Below are 17,464 nucleotides of genomic sequence, written 5' to 3'. Positions count from 1 at the left end.
GAATGGCCTAATTCTGCTCTTATGTCTTATGGACACCTCATCAGGCCCTGAGGATTTATGCATCTTGTGTATATTTACCTCAAGATAGGATGCACCTCCTCTTCCATAATTAGATACAATCCATGACCTCGTTACTCTTTTGCCTCAGTTCAATAGTCCATGTGTTTTGCCTGAGTAAATACAAAAGGTAAAAAAGGCATTTGAGCTCCCCATCTCTTTTGTCTCCAAGCACAGATGACCACACTGATCTTTAACAGGACAAATTTTATCCCTTGCTGTCTTTTCACTTGTCATATAGCTATACTTGTTATCTAAATTTATTGATATTTTCTATAGTCAACTGAATTGTGGTAGACTTAAGGGATAACATGAGACTTGATAATTGTTTATCCATAGCACAGTTAAAATAATTCAAATTTGCTTTTAGACTTGAGTTTTCAATAATAGAATCATCAGATTTGTATAAAACCTTGCAGTAAGGAAAATAAAAAATGATTTCATTTGTATAACCTATGCAATTACAACAATAGTCTGAGGCAGCTCCAATCTTAAAATTAAGACTTCTACAAATACTGTTCATTCTCCATTATTATCAATTGGTTTTATGATGTATGTCTCTACCCTTAGGTCTTTTACCACAGTTGTTGGGTGTTGCTCCGGAAAAAGCCATTAAACTTACTGTAAGTGTTTATTTTGTATTTAATTCTTTGTTTTGTCTTATTTTTATTTGTTGTTTGCATCATAATACAATAACTAGGAATTCTACAACTTTATTAGGTCCTGTAAGGTCATTTGAGTTTCTCTCCATTGTTATGTAGGTCTTGCTTGTACATAGGAATATATAGTGCTACTTGCATTTGACTTTTCAAAAGCAAAACTAATTATGTTTTCTGTATTATCGTTATGAAAATAGCTCATAAAATGTTCTGAGTGAAAATAGCCAAAGAGCATGATTGTTGATTATCACCAAGTGCATGCTAAACTTCTTTCTTCCATTGCCCATATCCAGTTTATTCCCATTGAACCTGTAAAGAGATGATATGATAATTTTTTGTAACACTTCTTAACTTATGGGGCTTATTCTAATATATTGTGCATTTGTTTTTAAATCACTAATTAGGTATCTTTGTAGCTGTAGAAATTTTGAAAGCTCAACTAGGATTTTATGAACATGTGTCCCAGATTGTAATGTTTGAATTAGATTATAAGAAATGGTTCAAAATAAAGAGCTCTTTCCTCAAAAGTCATAATAGAGTTATCAGTTCCTGGCAGGATGCCTCCAAGTGTTCCCTTTGTGTGACTTCTGTGGTTTGCTCATCTTTTACAAGTTGCAACTTTGCCCTCTCCTCATGCCACCTTCCCATCAGCAACATCACCGCTCACTTCAGGTTGTTGAAATCCTATCCAACCTTTAGCCTAACATAGGACAGCTGCACAGAAGCTCATTTTAGAGAATGGGACCTTTAAGTGTCTTTGGCTGCTTATAATTGCTTGCACAGTGTTAATTTTTGAACAACTTTAGAAATAAAGGATCCAGTGCTTTCCCGGCGTAAATGATGAATAAAATCTTCCCTGGCTTCTAGCCAGGTACAAATATCGATTATAATTGACATTTCGATGACAGAATTCTTTTCCTTTATTTTTATTTCAATGGCTTCTTTTACCAGGCGGTCTCAAAAGCCATTAGTGCAGCACATTAGTTCTGTGCCACTGAAGTCGATCCTGTGGCCATTGTGAATGCAATGTTCTGCCACCAGTGATTTCTTCAGGTAACTCAAACAGAGGCACCTCCTGTGCTCCTTGATGTCCGTTTCCTCCGTGCACCCCATCTGGCCCATATGCACTACTCTGCCTTCACAGGGAATTCTGTAATGCCAGCTGTCTTGAGTCCCAGGTCATCTTTGACCTGCATAAGCTGTGACTTAAGCTTCCTTACAGGTTTGTGGATATTTCTTCAGGATCCTGGCGATCCTTCCAGAAGCCGTGGAAATACAGGGAAGACAGGTTGTAGCGATGGGTTCCCTCTCGTTGTTAAGTTTCCTGGTTTCTTTGGTCAGCCCTTTTAAGGGCCCGATTGATTTCCTATACCTTGTAGCCATTCTTTAGAAATGTCGTGTGTAATCGTCCTTGGGGAGACTCTGGGTCTGAAATAAACTTCGCACTGGGAGGCATGATGGTGCTGTTATTGTTGAGGTATAAGCAGTGAGAGAGAGTTTCTGATAGGTGCCACGTCCGAGGCTACAGTCCAGTTTCTGATGTATTAGAATGTCCAGCAAAGGGAGGCAGCCATTCTTCTCCATTGTAAATTGAATGTTTGGATATATACTGTTCAGATGGTTGTGGAACTCTTGGAGAGCTTTGTGTTTTAAAGTTATAGTGGGAGTTACAGCACAGAACAGGCCCTTCAGCCCACCAGGTCCGTGCCAGCTATCATTTACACTAATTCCACATTTGTACTCTTAAGTTTATTCTCACCACACTCCAATTAATTACTTGGGGAAACATAGGGTCTCATTAAGAATGTGCAATTTTCACAAAGGCGGCACACCCAAGGTTACGATTGAACATGGGTTTTTGATACTAAAGTTCATCTTAAATTCATTATAATTATAGCCTGGAATTGAATTTAAAACTTTAGATATGATGCATTTATTCTGTAAGCTCCATCATCCAGAAAGAGGCAAATTCCATTGTGTCAATGTAAATATTTAAATGGTTTTAAAAAAGACTAGCGTATAACCCAGAGAATAGTGTAGCCTGTATTTTCATCATTTGCACAATTCAATTCATTTTAAAAGTCACATACAAAACAGAGAGAAATCCTTTCGTGCTTTAGTTTATTTTTTGGCCCCTTTGGGTTAAATGGCTTCTGTACCATGCAATTCCATGATTTTGTGCCTGTAATGTCAGTTGCTATGGGTGTTCCGGTTTGCTAATTGCTTGTTTCCTGAAAGGTTATAAAAATGCTCAGTTTAGTTATTTATCTTTTTGATATTGCTTTTTGTCCACTTTTCAATTTGTGAAATAAACAACTTGAAAAGAAAAATATTTCATTGCACCAGTTTGGAATTTAAACAATGCAAAGCAATGGGCCTTTGTGTTAATAGAAACACAGCCAATGAGCAGCAACCTTTCGTCTCATTGATTTTTGGAAGAAGGTAATATGGGGGAATTTATAGTGCATTTTCATATTTTGGTAAGTGGGTTCAGCACAGGTTGTGGTGCTGGGAGGCTTGGTAAAGGAGGAGACAGACAGGGAACTTATTTTTTAATTAAAAGTTTGCCATCTTGCATGAATGCATTGTCCTATGAACAATATTTCTTATTGCCCATTTTCCCCTTAAACAGGTAAATGATTTTGTGAGAGACAAGTTCACACAAAGAGATGGCTCAATTCCTGTACTTGCAGAAATCTTGGCTGGTGGCTGTGTAAGTATTGTATATGGTTATGTTACATTTCTATAATGTGTATTTAGAATATTATAATTTTGGAACCTATAAGTTATTCTGATGAACTGGGAAATTAGTGATGTATGTTTTTAATAATACTGACATTTACACTAAACGCTACATCCGCAAAGCAAACAGCATTATGAAGGACCCCATGCCCCCCTCATACAAACTCTTCTCCCGCCTGCTGTCCGGGAAAAGGCACCAAAGCATTCGAGCTCTCACGACCAGACTATGTGACAGTTTCTTCCCCCAAGCTATCAGACTCCTCAATACCCAGAGCCTGGACTGACACCTTACTGCCCTATTGTCTTGTTTATTATTTGTTGTAATGCCTACACTGTTTTCTGCACTTTACGCAGTCCTGGGTAGATCTGTAGTCTAGTGTAGTTTTTTTCTGTGTTTTTTATGTAGTTCAGTCTAGTTTTTGTACTGTACCATGTAACACCATGGTCCTGAAAAAACATCTCATTTTTACTATGCACTGTACCAGCAGTTATGGTCAAAATGACAATAAAAGTGACTTTACTCGACTTGAGTTAAAGTTGAATGTTTCTGCTTATAAACTGCTATGTAAAGCTAGCAAAAGAATTACAATGGGCTTTTGTTAAGCATATTGGCTCTTAAATTATTAAAACTGAGGATAGAAACATTTTTAAATTCAAGTGTCAACATAAACTGGAGTTTTAATTTGGATATAAATCTAATTCAGCAAACCAATTCACATTGCTTTACCCGACACACCTACATCTAAATGTACAACAAATTTCCCTCTCTTTTTGCTTTCCTTTTTATTTATCTTTTTCCTCCAGTAAGTTTCCTGTGATCAGAGCAGAATCTGATGATGCTTCCTGGTGATTTTATTCTGAGTGTACTGCCAATGTCTGTTGTCCCTGTTCTTGATATTTAAGGGCTTCATTGATGTTGTGTGTGCGTCCATGCCAACATGATTCACCCTGAATTTGGTTCCAATCCTGCGGTTGGTCTGCCTCTCATCTAGAGGCCTCATATGTGATTTACAAGGCAGTTATCTGGGCTCTATTTCTAGTCAAGTCTCCCATCCCTGATGCTGCTTTAAACAACAAACCCTGGGATTAGTAATAAGCTTCCTCATGTGAAACTGGTGTACATGAATGGCTCCACCCTGACACTCAGCAGCAATTTCCGTAGCTTCACAGCTGAAAATAACCAGCTTAAAGGAATACATTCTCGTCATCCCAGCTGCACATCCTGCTTTCTTCCAGCAAACCACCTGTGGGAAACTAAATACCAGCATTTTTCATGCTAGAAAATAAATTTAATTTCTCCTGCCCCATTGTTGCAAAATTATTTTTCAGTGTTTTCCAGACTGTTTAATTGCATATGACTCTTCAGTTATTCAGTTTTGCTCCTTCTGAATGGTTCTATCTTTTCAAAATTGGTTCAGAGTAAAATATTTTCCTCTGGGGTCAGTCAAATTTGCTATAAATGACATGTTATCAAGCAGCAGGAAGTGTCCCAAGTTATGAAGGCTAATGTTTGAAACCCTACATATGAACAAGCTCAAAAAATAGTAAGTTCAGAAGTGTTGTTCATACATATATTCTTTCCTACAAATGGAAGATATAGTGTCCTCTCTCCACGTAGCGTAATTATTCTTAAGAGTTTTTACATTTTTGATACCATTCACAACAATACGGTGGAGGTGTGGTTACCGCATCGAGTAATTTTTAATTGTTTTCTGACTAACACTCAAAATTAAACATGTAAAAATGGAACGTTTTTTTTTAACCTGGTGACAGTCTGCATAATCCTCTAACTTAATTTTGCATTTTACCTGCTGTGAAGAGTTAAAGAGTTATACAGTATAGAAGCAAGCTCTTCAGTCCACCGTACAGTTCACTATATCTTTGCTCACCATCATATCTATCTGCACCAATGTCGCTTACCTACATTAATATCATATCCTCGCTCATTCAAATATGTGTCCAGATACCAATATTGTTGCCTCCAGCAGCTCATCCCAACTACCAGTTAGTCCTTGCATAAAAATGTATCCCTCAGATTCCCTTTAAACCTCCTAGTTTTCGACAATGCTACCATCAAGAACACACTCTGTTAACCCTATCATTGCCTCTCATAATTTGATGTACCTATTATGTCTTCCTGCATCTTATCCAATCTCTTCTTGTAACTAAAAGCCCTCTATTCCAAGCAACATCTGTATGAATACCTTCTGCATTCTCTCTAAACAAATCTCATCATTCCTGTAGTGTGGCAACCAAACTGCTCACAGTCATATTTTCATAAGACCATAAGATATAGGAGCAAAAGTAGGTAATTTCGCCCATTGAGTCTGCTCCACCATTTAATCATGGGTTGATCCAAATTTTCCAGTCATCCCCACTCCTCTGCCTTCTCCCCATACCCTTTGATGCCCCGGCTAATCAAGAACCTATTTATTTATGCCTTAAATACACCCAATAACTTGGCCTCCACAGCCGCTCGTGGCAACAAATTCCACAGATTTACCACTCTTGACTAAAGTAATTTCTCTGCATCTCTGTTCTAAATGGACATCCTTCAATCCTGAAGTCGTGCCCTCTTGTCCTAGACTCCCCTACCATGGGAAATAACTTTGCCATATCTAATCTGTTCAGGCCTTTTAACATTTGGAATGTTTCTGTGAGATCCCCCTCACTATCCTGAACTCCAGGAAATACAAACCAAAAGCTGCCAGACGTTCCTCATATGGTCGCCCTTTCATTCCTGGAATCTCATGAATCCTCTCTGAACCCTCTCCAATATCAATATATCCTTTCTAAAATAAGGAGCCCAAAACTGCACACAATACTCCAAGTGTGGTCTCACAAGTGCCTTATAGAGCTTCAACGTCACATCTATACCTCTAGAAATGAATGCCGACATTGCAATCGTCTTCTTCACCACTGACTCAACTTGAAGATTAACCTTTAGGGTATCCTGCACAAGGACTCCCAAGACCCTTTGCATCCCTGCATTTTGAATTCTCTCCCCATCTAAATAATAGTCTGCCCATTTATTTCTTCCACCAAAGTGCGTGACCATACACTTTCCAACATTGTATTCATTTTTTTACATCTTTGCCCATTCCCTTAAACTGTCTAAGTCTCTTTGCAGTCTCTTTGTTCCCTCAACACTACCTGCTCCTCCACCTATCTTTGTATCATCAGCAAATTTAGCAACAAATCCATTAATCCCATTGTCCAGATCATTGACATACATTGTAAAAAGCAGCGGTCCCAACACCAACCCCTGTGGAACTCCGCCGGTAACCTGCAGCCAGCCATATTGTGTAACATGATGTTACAATTCTCGTATTTAAAGCCTTGGCTAATGGAGGCAAACACACCACGTGCCTTTCTTCGTCAGCCTGTCTAGCTTTGTTGCTACTTTTAGGAGGTACCTAATAAAGTGGCCACTGAGTGTATTTTGCTTCATTTATCTCCATTATCTCACTGATAGTATCAGTAATGCTTAATAATCAAGATCTTCCTTGAGGACAAATTCACGGAGTGGTCAGTGTGCAAACTGACTTTTTTTTACTCGTGGATTTGACTGTTGCCAGGGCTACACAAATAAATTCTGCCATCCAATCTTCTGTTTTGCTTGATCTTAAAGGAAGTACTCAAGAAAACATTCCCTCACACATATAAATGGTAGCTGTGAAGAAAAGTCAAACACTTTCATTAGAGATGAATTTAAACTCTCACTGATAGAGAGAATTGCTGCTCTAAATAATAAAAGGTTAGATAGTTTGAGAACTATATCATCTGTGCCAAGAAGATACACCTGTGTGCTCAAACCATTACTTCCTGAATAGACTTGAAAAAACAATTTGATGGAAGAAATGTTTTCAGCAGCAATTGTTACCTCCAGTCTTGATGTGCACTAGTCATATAAATTACTAGTTGTTAGATATATCCAGTTTTTATTTTCCTACACCAAATATAACACTGCACTTACTCAAATTTTGCATGACACATGTAAGGCCAACCTTCCAGCATGCCTACAAATTCTTTATGCCCCCCCTCGATTCCCCCCTCACCACCCTCCCCCCCAAAAAAAAATTGCAGTAGGTAAGTCAAATAATTTTTGCTTAATAAATCCATGTTGACTGCTCAATCTGTTCTGAGACCTCTGCTCTTGGTGATTTTTATAAATGACTTGAATGAGGAAGTGGAAGGGTGGGTTAGTAAGATTATAAATGACACAAGGTTTTTAATGTTATGGATAGTTTAGAGGTTGTTGTAGGTTACAGTGGGACATAGGAATTGGAACTGGGCAGAAAATTGACAGATGGCATTCAATTTGCAATTGATGGTTTGTGGCCGAGTTTACTGATGATACGAAGGTAAACCTATCGAATATTGAATGGCCTAGATAAGGTGGATGTTGAGCAGATGTTTCCTATGGTGGGTGAGTCTAGGACCTAAGGGTTGAGCACAGAATAGAAGGCTGTTCAATTAGAACAGAGATGAGGAATTTCTTTAGCCAGAGGTGAGTGAATCTGTGGAATCCATTCCACGACCCATTGTGTAGGCCAAGTCATTAGTTATAGTTAAAGTGGAGGTTGATAGGTTCTTGATTAGTCAGGGTGTCAAAGGTTACAGGGAGAATGCAGGAGAATGGAGACGATAGGGATAGGTCATCCATGATAGGATGGTGGAATTGGCTTGATGGGCTGAATGGTCTAGTTCTGCTCCTGTGTCTTATGGAAAACTGAAGAGCTACATCTTGGAAGACAGAATACAGAGTTAATGGCAGGATTCTTAGCAGTGTGGAGGAACAGAGGGATTTTTGGGTCCATGTCCCTTAAAGTTGCCGCACAAGTTGATCAAGTGGTTAAAAAGGTGTATGGTGTGTTGACCTTCACTAGTCGGGGGATTGAGTTCAAAAGCCATGAGGTAATGATGCAGCTTCATAAAACTCTGGCTATACCACACTTTGTGAGTATCATGTTTGGTTCTGGTTACCTCATTATAGAAAAGATAAGGAATCTTCAGAGAGGATGCAAAGTAATTTTACCATGATACTGCCTGGATTAGAGCAGATGTAATATGAGAAAAGGTTGAGCAATCTAGAGTTTTTTTTTCTTCGGAGCAAAGGAGGAGGAAAGGTGACTTGATAGAGATGTATAAGATGATAAGAGGCTTTGATAGAATGGCTGACCAACATCTTTTTCCTAGTGTGGAAAAGGCTAATACAAGAGGGTATAATTTTATGGTGATTAGAGGAAAGCATAGGGGGAATTTCAGAGGTGTTTTTTTTACACAAAGTGGTGAATGTATGGCAAGCTCCTCAGGGGCAGATACATTAGGGACATTTAAGAGACTCTTAGGCATACGGATGAAAAATGGAGAGCTCTGTGGGAGGGCAGTGTTAGATTGATCTTGGAGTAGGTTAAAAGGGTGGCACCACTTCCTGGGCTGAAGGGCTTGTACTGTGCTGTACTATTCTGTGTTCTAATATTATTATTCTTTGCAAGGTGTTCTGTTATTACATCCTTTAATTTCTATTCCGGCACTTTCCCACCACTGACATTAAGGTTTCTCTCTCTGAAATAGGATATGTATCTGCTCTTCAGTCTGCTGGAATATTTCCAGAATTTATCAGACTTTGGAGGATTATAACCAGAATGTTTAGCACCTCTTTGAAAGCTCTAGGCTGCAGTTCATCACGTTCTTCAGCTTTTAGTCTTTTTAACTATTTATTCCTTCAGATTTTCAACCTTGCTAGACTCCTGTTTCTACTATATTTCTGGCAGGTTTGTGTTTTCCACAAAAACAGAAACAAAGTGTTTGCTTAATTCCTGTGTAGTTTCCTTATTTATTATGCTAAATTCTCCTGCATAAGGGAGCCACATTTACCCTCAATAGACTTCCTTTTACATACCTAGGGAAGGTCTTTTTTTAATTGCCAGTTTATTTTCACATTCTGTTTTTTGCCATATGATTTTAAGTTAATTACTTAGTTTCCTTTAGCTGAGTTCTAAAATGCTGCCAATCCTCTAGGTTACTGATTTTTCCGGCATTCTATATGGCTCTAAATTTGAATACTGTCTTTTAGTTCTGTTGCCATGAGCCACTGTACTGCTTTGAATTCTATTCTTTTAAGGAATATGTTTTATTTTACAAAATATGTTATTTATTTAAACGGCCATTTTCAGTCAACTGTCAAACGTTTGACTCATTTAGCCACACACAATTCTCTGGTCATACTTTCATAATTCCGCTTGTGTTCAGATTACGACCTTAGTATGGTGTTGATTTCATACACATTGTAAAATTTTATCATACTTTCTCAGTACACAATTTGAGTTCTAATATAGCCGTTTCCCATCTGGTTGCTCAATGTGTTGATGTAGAAATCCATCGTGTATACATACTGTGAATTAATACGCCTCTTTTTTACTAGTCCAGTGTACCTCTAGTCTCTCTTGATTATGTTATCCAGTATCTCTTTGATTTCTTGAATTATGCTTGGTCCAATATTAGAGGTACTGTTGGTGATGATTGCAAAACAACTTACTGATCTTTTGTCCTCTGCTGCCCTTATATGTTTATTAGCTGTTTTGAAAATTTCTGCTCAGCTACTGTTGCCTGATCTAATAAATTCTTCCTGTTAAGATTGTGTTATTTCATTGTCACAGATTTACTTTGAATTACTGTTGAAAGACGAGTTTCAGTTGTAACAATGGATGTCAGCAACTCCTAGGGTCTTCTTTGGTTGGAATATGTTTATCTTACAGTTCTCATTGTTTTTGGTATGATTCATTTCAAATGGATGTGTTATGAAGATTTTTTTTCTTTTATTCTTGGTCACCATTTTGTGAAATCTAATCACAGGGAAGATTAATGATGCATTGACTACTGCTCTGGCAACTCTACCATTTTATCTCCATATTGTTTAGTAGGATGTCATAAAATATATTAAGTAAAATTATATATTAATAAGATAAAACATGGGGAAACTGGAATGAATCAAAGTAAAATGCAAGCTTTAACATCTAATTCTTTTTCTAATTTTCTCAGGCTGGAGGCTCTCAAGTAATCTTTACAAATCCATTGGAAATAGTGAAAATTCGATTGCAAGTTGCAGGAGAGATTACCACTGGTCCTAGAGTCAGTGCACTTTCTGTAATGCGTGACCTTGGATTTCTGGGTTTATACAAGGTGGGTGGTTCTTTGTGATAACATAGCTGTCCTCATGCAAGTGGACGAACATTTAAATTTATTGGTTACTTGGAGAGTAATAGCTGAAGTGTTTATTATCACTTGTGAATTTATTTATTACATATTTATTGGATGATATCTCACCAGCACACAACATTCAGTCAACACACATTTAAAATCCTTTTACATTGCTCCTCAGATATGTTCTGCTGCTTAGTTTCATCAGTGCTAATCTTCTATCTTGTTGATTTTCTAGCTAATTCCCATCTCTCTTGATTCTCTAAATAGCCTAAAGTGTGCTGAAGTTCAGCTTGAATAAACTGAGCATTCACATTTCTCTGAAAAGAGAACTTCAAAGATCCACATTTTTCTTTGTCTGGAGCGTCTGATCTTAATTCTAGGCTCAGAAGCCATTGGAAACACTATTTTAACATCCGTCTTGCCAGCCCCTCTCAGAATCTTAAGGGTTTCTGAATCTTATGAAGTTTACTGATTGTAGTCCCATCCTACTGAAGTCTGTCCTGTGGAGACTGCAGATGTACAGTATGTTTTTCCAATAGCATAAACTCTTCATTCTGTAATTCTAATGAATTGATGCTGCACCCTAATCTGTGTGATCAAAGCTATATGCACTATTCATGGTAATTGCATAATTGCATCCAGATTTTCTTACCTTTTGAATTCCAAGTCCTTTGTAAAATACAGTACATCATTTGCATTTCTAATTGATTGCTATACACTTTTTTTGCATCTTTACATCCAGCTCCCCCCAGACATCACTATACTTTTTTTTACTGTTTTCTGTTCTTCCTACTGGAATAGCATCAGCTTTACCCACATTATGTGCAAACTGTTGCCTTCTTTGATACTTTCAGCCATTTTCCTGCTATTGTCAGTAAACCAGAAAACTATCTGCTTTGAAGTATTAGATTATTTTGGAATTCATCTGCTGATGTTTGAGTTACTCTTCAGTTTGCTTTTATTTCATTTTTAAATTTCTGTTCCTTTCTATCTTTGGTCATCAAAATATTTTTTTTATCTTCCAACAGAGAGATTTTTGGTAATTAATGTTGCATTTCTTTCATTGTGAGTTTCATTTAATGTTTCTGTGAAATCCAGAGGATAAAATTCACTGTCCCATTCTCACATTTTTAGTAACTTAAATTTTGAATGATTGGAGTCCACAGAATAGTGAGCTGCTGATTTTACACATAGTACCAGTGTGGGGAAATTGCAATCCAGATGGAAAGGCTTGCAAAGCTAGAAACTTGGCAGCCTTTACATGGATAGCAATATGCTAGGTAAAAACCATAGGGTTTCAACATCAAAATAGTGGAAGGGGCTAGACCCCAAGGCATTGTGTGTACAGAAAATAAGTCCAATAAATGGATCTGGTTCTGGTTTAGAGTGTGGTGGTGGCAGGAGTGAATTTTTGTTGGTTTTAAACCTATGTAATTACTCCCTGCAACTTTCGACATCTTCAGTGTGATCCCATCACCAGGCACATCTTCCCCTCCCCGTTCCGTAGAAGTCACTTTCTCTACTACTCCCTCATCTGCTTGTCCATCCCAAACAATACCTCTCTTGACTCTTATCCCTGCAACTCCACTGAGTGTTAACACCTGTCCCTACACTTCCTCCTTCACCACCATTCAGGGCCCCAAACAGCCCTTGCAGGTGAATCTCTCTTTCATTTATTGTATCTGGTACTCCCCATGTGGCCTCCTTTACATTAGTGAGATCTGATGCAAATTGGGGGATCACCTTATTGAGCACCTTCTCTCTGATTGCCATAATAGCCAAGATCTCCTGGTATTTTAGTTCCATTTCCCATTCTTACACTGGCATGTCTGTTCACAGCTGAGTTGAAGCTAGATACAAATTGGAGGAACAACACCACATTCTGCCTTGGTAGTCTGCGAGGATTTTCCTTAGTCCCTCTGGCCCCTTCGCCTCTTCTTTTTTCCCCTCTCTAACCTCATAACCTGTCCATCAACTACCGTAAATTCCGGACTATAAGCCACTACTTTTTTCCCATGCTTTGAACACTGCGGCCTATACTACGGTGCGGCTAATGCATGTTTTTTTTTTCATGCCGCCAAAAACATTTTGCCTCATAACAGTAGACCAATAAAATTGATGAGTAGTTCACAGAGGTCCAATGAAATTGTACGATAAATCAAGCGCACTTTCACAATTAAATTATTGTAAATCAGTCATTTATACTCACCCTCATCAACATGGAAAACACTCGAAGAAAAGCATATGATGCAGCTTTTAAGTTAAAGGCGATCAATCTGGCGGTTGAAGAAGGAAATCGAGCTGCTGCACATAATCTTGGCATAAATGAATCGATGGTGAGACGGTGGAGACGCCAGCGTGAAGAACTGAGTCAATGCAAAAAGACGACAAAACCTTTCGGAGGTAATCATAGCAGATGGCCCGAACTTGAAAACTTTCTTGAAGACTGGGTTAACACACAGAGAGCAGACGGCCGTGGTGTTTCCACCGTGCAGATCAGACTGAAGGCTAAAGCAATCGCCACCAAAATGAAAATTGAAGATTTTAGAGGTGGGCCATCGTGGTGTTTTAGAATTATGAGACGAAAAGGCCTGTCCGTCAGGGTACGCACGACTCTGTGTAAGCAGCTCCCTCCCGACCACGAGGAAAAACTTACTAACTTCTGCACATTCACTCAAACAAAGATAGCGGAGAATTCCATCGGGCCAGATGATATCATAAATATGGATGAAGTACCTTTGACGTTTGACCTGCCTCTCACTCGGACTGTTAATAAAAAAGGTGACTCGTCCATCACACTGAAAACAAGTGGCCATGAGAGAACGCATTTTACTTGTGTTCTGAGCTGCACAGCATCCGGGCTAAAGCTTCCACCGATGGTGATTTTTAAGCGGCTGACAATGCCAAAGGAAAAATTCCCAAAAGAAATCATGGTGAAAGTCAATAAGAAAGGTTGGATGATGGAGAGTCTAATGAAGGATTGGCTGAGAGAGTGCTACGCCAAGCGACCAGGGGGATTTTTTTCACAGAAAAAAACGGCGCTGCGCGTTGAGTGGGAGGCTTGGATGACGAGTGGCGAGAAATCCTTTACCAAACCAGGATGCATGCGAAGAGCATCTTTAACTCAAGTCTGCCAGTGGATCCTAAATGCGTGGAGCCGTGTCACAACATCCACCATCACCAACGGGTTTCGAAAGGCTGGACTGCTGCGTGATGAAGAGGACCGCGTGCGCTCAAGTGAGAGCGACAACAAAGAGACTGAAGTGAGTGACGAGATCCTGAGGTTGTTCAATTCGGACACTGAAGAAGAAGACTTTGATGGTTTTAGTGCGCAGGAGGAAGATGAAGAAGGCGATCAATAACTTTTCCTGGTAGGCTGCAGTATATATATTTTTTTTACCAGTCGTTAGGAGATATTGGAATGTTGTTCGTGCACTGTTCAGTAAAAAAGTATACGCAACGTAATTTGTGTGTTACCGAAATATAAATATACATATACGTATGTATATTTAAAAGTAGCTGTGTTACAGGCACTGTTCAAAAAAAAAAGCATTTGCAATATGTATTTGTTTATGTTACCATGCAGATTTAATTAAAAGTTAAAAAATCCTCACGTGTAATATCTTTCTGTGTAAATATCTCATATTACAACGTGGGACACCTGTGGCTTAAAATCTGGTGCGGCCTGTACAAGTACAAAATTGATTTTCTAAAATTAGAGCGTGCGGCTTTTAATCAGGTGCGCTCTGTAGTCCGGAATCTACGGTACACCTTCCTCCCTCACCTCTTCTTTCCCTTTATTCCAGGATTTACTGTCCTCTCATATAAGATCCTTTCTATTTCAACCCTTTACCTCTTCCTAGCTTCTCATACCATATCCCCATCTACCTACCTTCACCCTCTTGATGGATTTATCTATCATCTGCCAGCACAGCTCCTTCTCAGTCCAAAATGTCTGTTCATTTGTCTCCATAGATGCTGCCTGACTCGCTGAGTTTCTGCCGCATTTTTGGTATATTGCTGTAAGAACTCTGGGTGAAGCAGCATCTCTGGAGGTAAAGGGGTGGCCAACTTTGTGTCAATACCCCACATCAGTGTAAAGGGTTAAAGTGAAGATAACTAGCGTAAAGAGGTGGCTGGGAGGAAGGTGTGAGATAGAGGCTGGTAGGTGATGGGTGGAACCAGATGAGAGGGATAAAGGGGTGGCCAACTTTGTGTCAATACCCCACATCAGTGTAAAGGATTAAAGTGAAGGTAACTAGCGTAAAGAGGTGGCTGGGAGGAAGGTGTGAGATAGAGGCTGGTAGGTGATGGGTGGAACCAGATGAGAGGGAGGTGATGGTGATGATGGGTAGATGGAGCCAGCTGTGGGAAGTGTGTGTTGAGTTAACAGCTGGTGTGTGAGTGGAATCCATAAGGGAGTGATGATGAGCAGATGAAACTAGATAGATGAGGGGATGGAGAGGTAAACTGAGGATGAAAAAAACAGGTAAGTAGGTATATTGGGTGGTGATGGGTCTCATCAACAAGGTGAGGAGATGGAAAAGATAACAGAGACCTTGGCGGATTGGTGGGGGTGCAAAAGGAACAGTGGGGAGTGGGTTACCTGAAATTGACAAATTCAATGTTTTGCAAGTTCTCAAAATGGTGGCGAGCCTAAAAGGTGTCCTAGATATAGGTAGGAAAGGATTGGACAAGGGGAGACAGGAGAGGGACTAGCTATGAAGAGTTGAGCGGGGCAAGCAGGAACAATGGATCTACCAGGGCAGTACCTTTGTGGATCTTGAGTAAGACATAGAAATGTACAGTGCAGGATTGGGGCACTGTCGGATTGGAAGCTGTACAGGGTAGATCTCTTGATTTGATAAGATCTGTAATGGTCCAGGAGATGGTGGGCTGGTGTCTGTCATGCTCCAAGACAGGGTGTGAGGAAATGTCGAGAGCTGCCATCTCATCTCTGCAAGGTATAGGTCAGTGCACTAAACTACATCAGTATCACTTGTATATCTTTTAAGTAATGGATATTTAAAAATCATTTTTTGATAGGTTTCAGTTGGTGACACAAACTTGCAAATAAAGTTTTCATTAATTCTCCACTAGGATTTCTGGTTTAGTGGAATTCATCTCTGTATTTCAAGTTTTTCAACTTAATCAGTCTTCTATTTGTACATCATTGTTGTTTTTAGTGGCTTTTTTTTACATTAAAGGAGGTTCAAAATTTCCCAAAAAGGGCATTGTCCTTACCAATGTTCATTAGGTCTCCATGAGTGAAGAAATATAAAACCCATGTTAGCCTTTTAATCTGCATATTTCGGCTTCATCTACCTGCAATATTTGGATGCACATATTTCTCTATTTGCTACTTTTCCATGCTCTCATTTGTTTGTTCATTCCAAAAGTATTAAGCTCTCATTTATTAATATATAAATTACTTCTTAATCATGTCCTCCTAAGTTTGTCATTTTATTCTCCAATATTTAAAATTTGTGCTGTTGATGCAATCTTCACCTATTCTGGAACTGTGATCCTATATGGAAGTAAGAACCTCTTTAAGTGTTCTGATAAAGCTAAGTTTTGTTTAAGTTTATAGAATGGATAATTAAGAGTGACATGAGGAAAATCTAAGGCACAGTATAGGGTTGGAATCAGGAATGCACTGCCTGCAGATGTTCCATTGTAGTTTTAAGAGGTAATTGGATAAATGAATGGTGAAAATAAATCCAAAGCTATGAACGCAAGGGGCCAGTGAGTGTAACTAGAGTTTCCCTGGTTGATAGTCAATTTGGGCATGGCCTGTTGTAACCATACAAATATACTGTTTAATTGTGAATTCAGGTTGTCATGGGTTTAAAGACCAGAAATTTAAGTTAGCATTTAATATTGGGTTAACATTTTTATTTGAACATGTTTAGTTGACGATTACTTGTTTGCTAAGAAGTGGCAGCTTGTGCCTAAATCTTGATTTTTTTTTTGTTTGTTTATGGTAGGGTGCTAAAGCGTGTTTCCTTCGTGATATCCCATTCTCTGCAATCTACTTTCCTGTTTATGCTCACACTAAGCTATCCTTTGCAGATGAGCAGGGTAGGTTGGGTCCATTGCAACTTCTTGCAGCTGGTGCTATTGCAGGTAAGAATGTCAGACTACTACAAACCTCAAATTAGGTTGGGAGTTAATATTACATTTCTGTATTCTGTATCAGAATTGCATTGTACTTGTTAATATCAGGTACTTAACCTTTCATTTTAGTTTAGCAACTTGAGAATGTACTATGTGTTTCAGACTTTTTATAGTGAATATGATAACTCAAGATTAATATTGCTGCTAAATTAAAATTTGTCAGTATTTGCTTAACAATTTTTGATTCCAGGCTATTTGAGTCCTCCTTAGCCTAGCCAACAGTTTTTCTTGTCAACATCATTAAAATATGTTGCCAGGTCATTTATCGGATGGTACCCCTGCCATGTAAAAAAATTCCAGTAGTGACACTACATTATTGAAGTACTTTGGTGTTTTTCAAACCAAATGATGTTCTTTTGAAATGCTAGTTCTTTCCTTTGTAAATGGGGAAACATTCAAAACATTTTCATTTATATAGTTATCAGTGGCATTAGTCCCACAAGGCTATCACATCTTACTTGGTCAACCTGAATAATGTCAGCTTAAGAATTTGTTTTGTCTACATTTTATAATTAGATTTTAGTATTAAAATAGATACTAAAACTGAGCATAGTTAATTAACACACTATAACAATAGGATACAACAGGGTCTTTTAAGAGACTCCTGGTTAAGTACATGGAGC

General features: G+C 38.6%; 1 protein-coding gene across 1 annotated transcript in view; it reads left to right on the top strand.

Annotated features, from left to right (window-relative positions):
• slc25a12 (solute carrier family 25 member 12) overlaps positions 1-17,464 on the top strand; it is an 84,230-nt gene that overhangs the window by 59,966 nt on the left and 6,800 nt on the right. The window contains exons 12-15 of the mRNA XM_059966643.1: positions 628-680; positions 3,349-3,429; positions 10,503-10,643; positions 16,652-16,790. Of these exons, the coding sequence (XP_059822626.1) occupies positions 628-680; positions 3,349-3,429; positions 10,503-10,643; positions 16,652-16,790 (414 nt within the window). The remainder of the gene's footprint in view (positions 1-627; positions 681-3,348; positions 3,430-10,502; positions 10,644-16,651; positions 16,791-17,464) is intronic.

Source organism: Hypanus sabinus, chromosome 4 (genome assembly GCF_030144855.1).
Source record: "Hypanus sabinus isolate sHypSab1 chromosome 4, sHypSab1.hap1, whole genome shotgun sequence".
NCBI lineage: Eukaryota > Metazoa > Chordata > Chondrichthyes > Myliobatiformes > Dasyatidae > Hypanus > Hypanus sabinus.
Note: the sequence above shows the minus strand (reverse complement) of the source record. Positions and strands in the feature narration are given on the sequence as shown.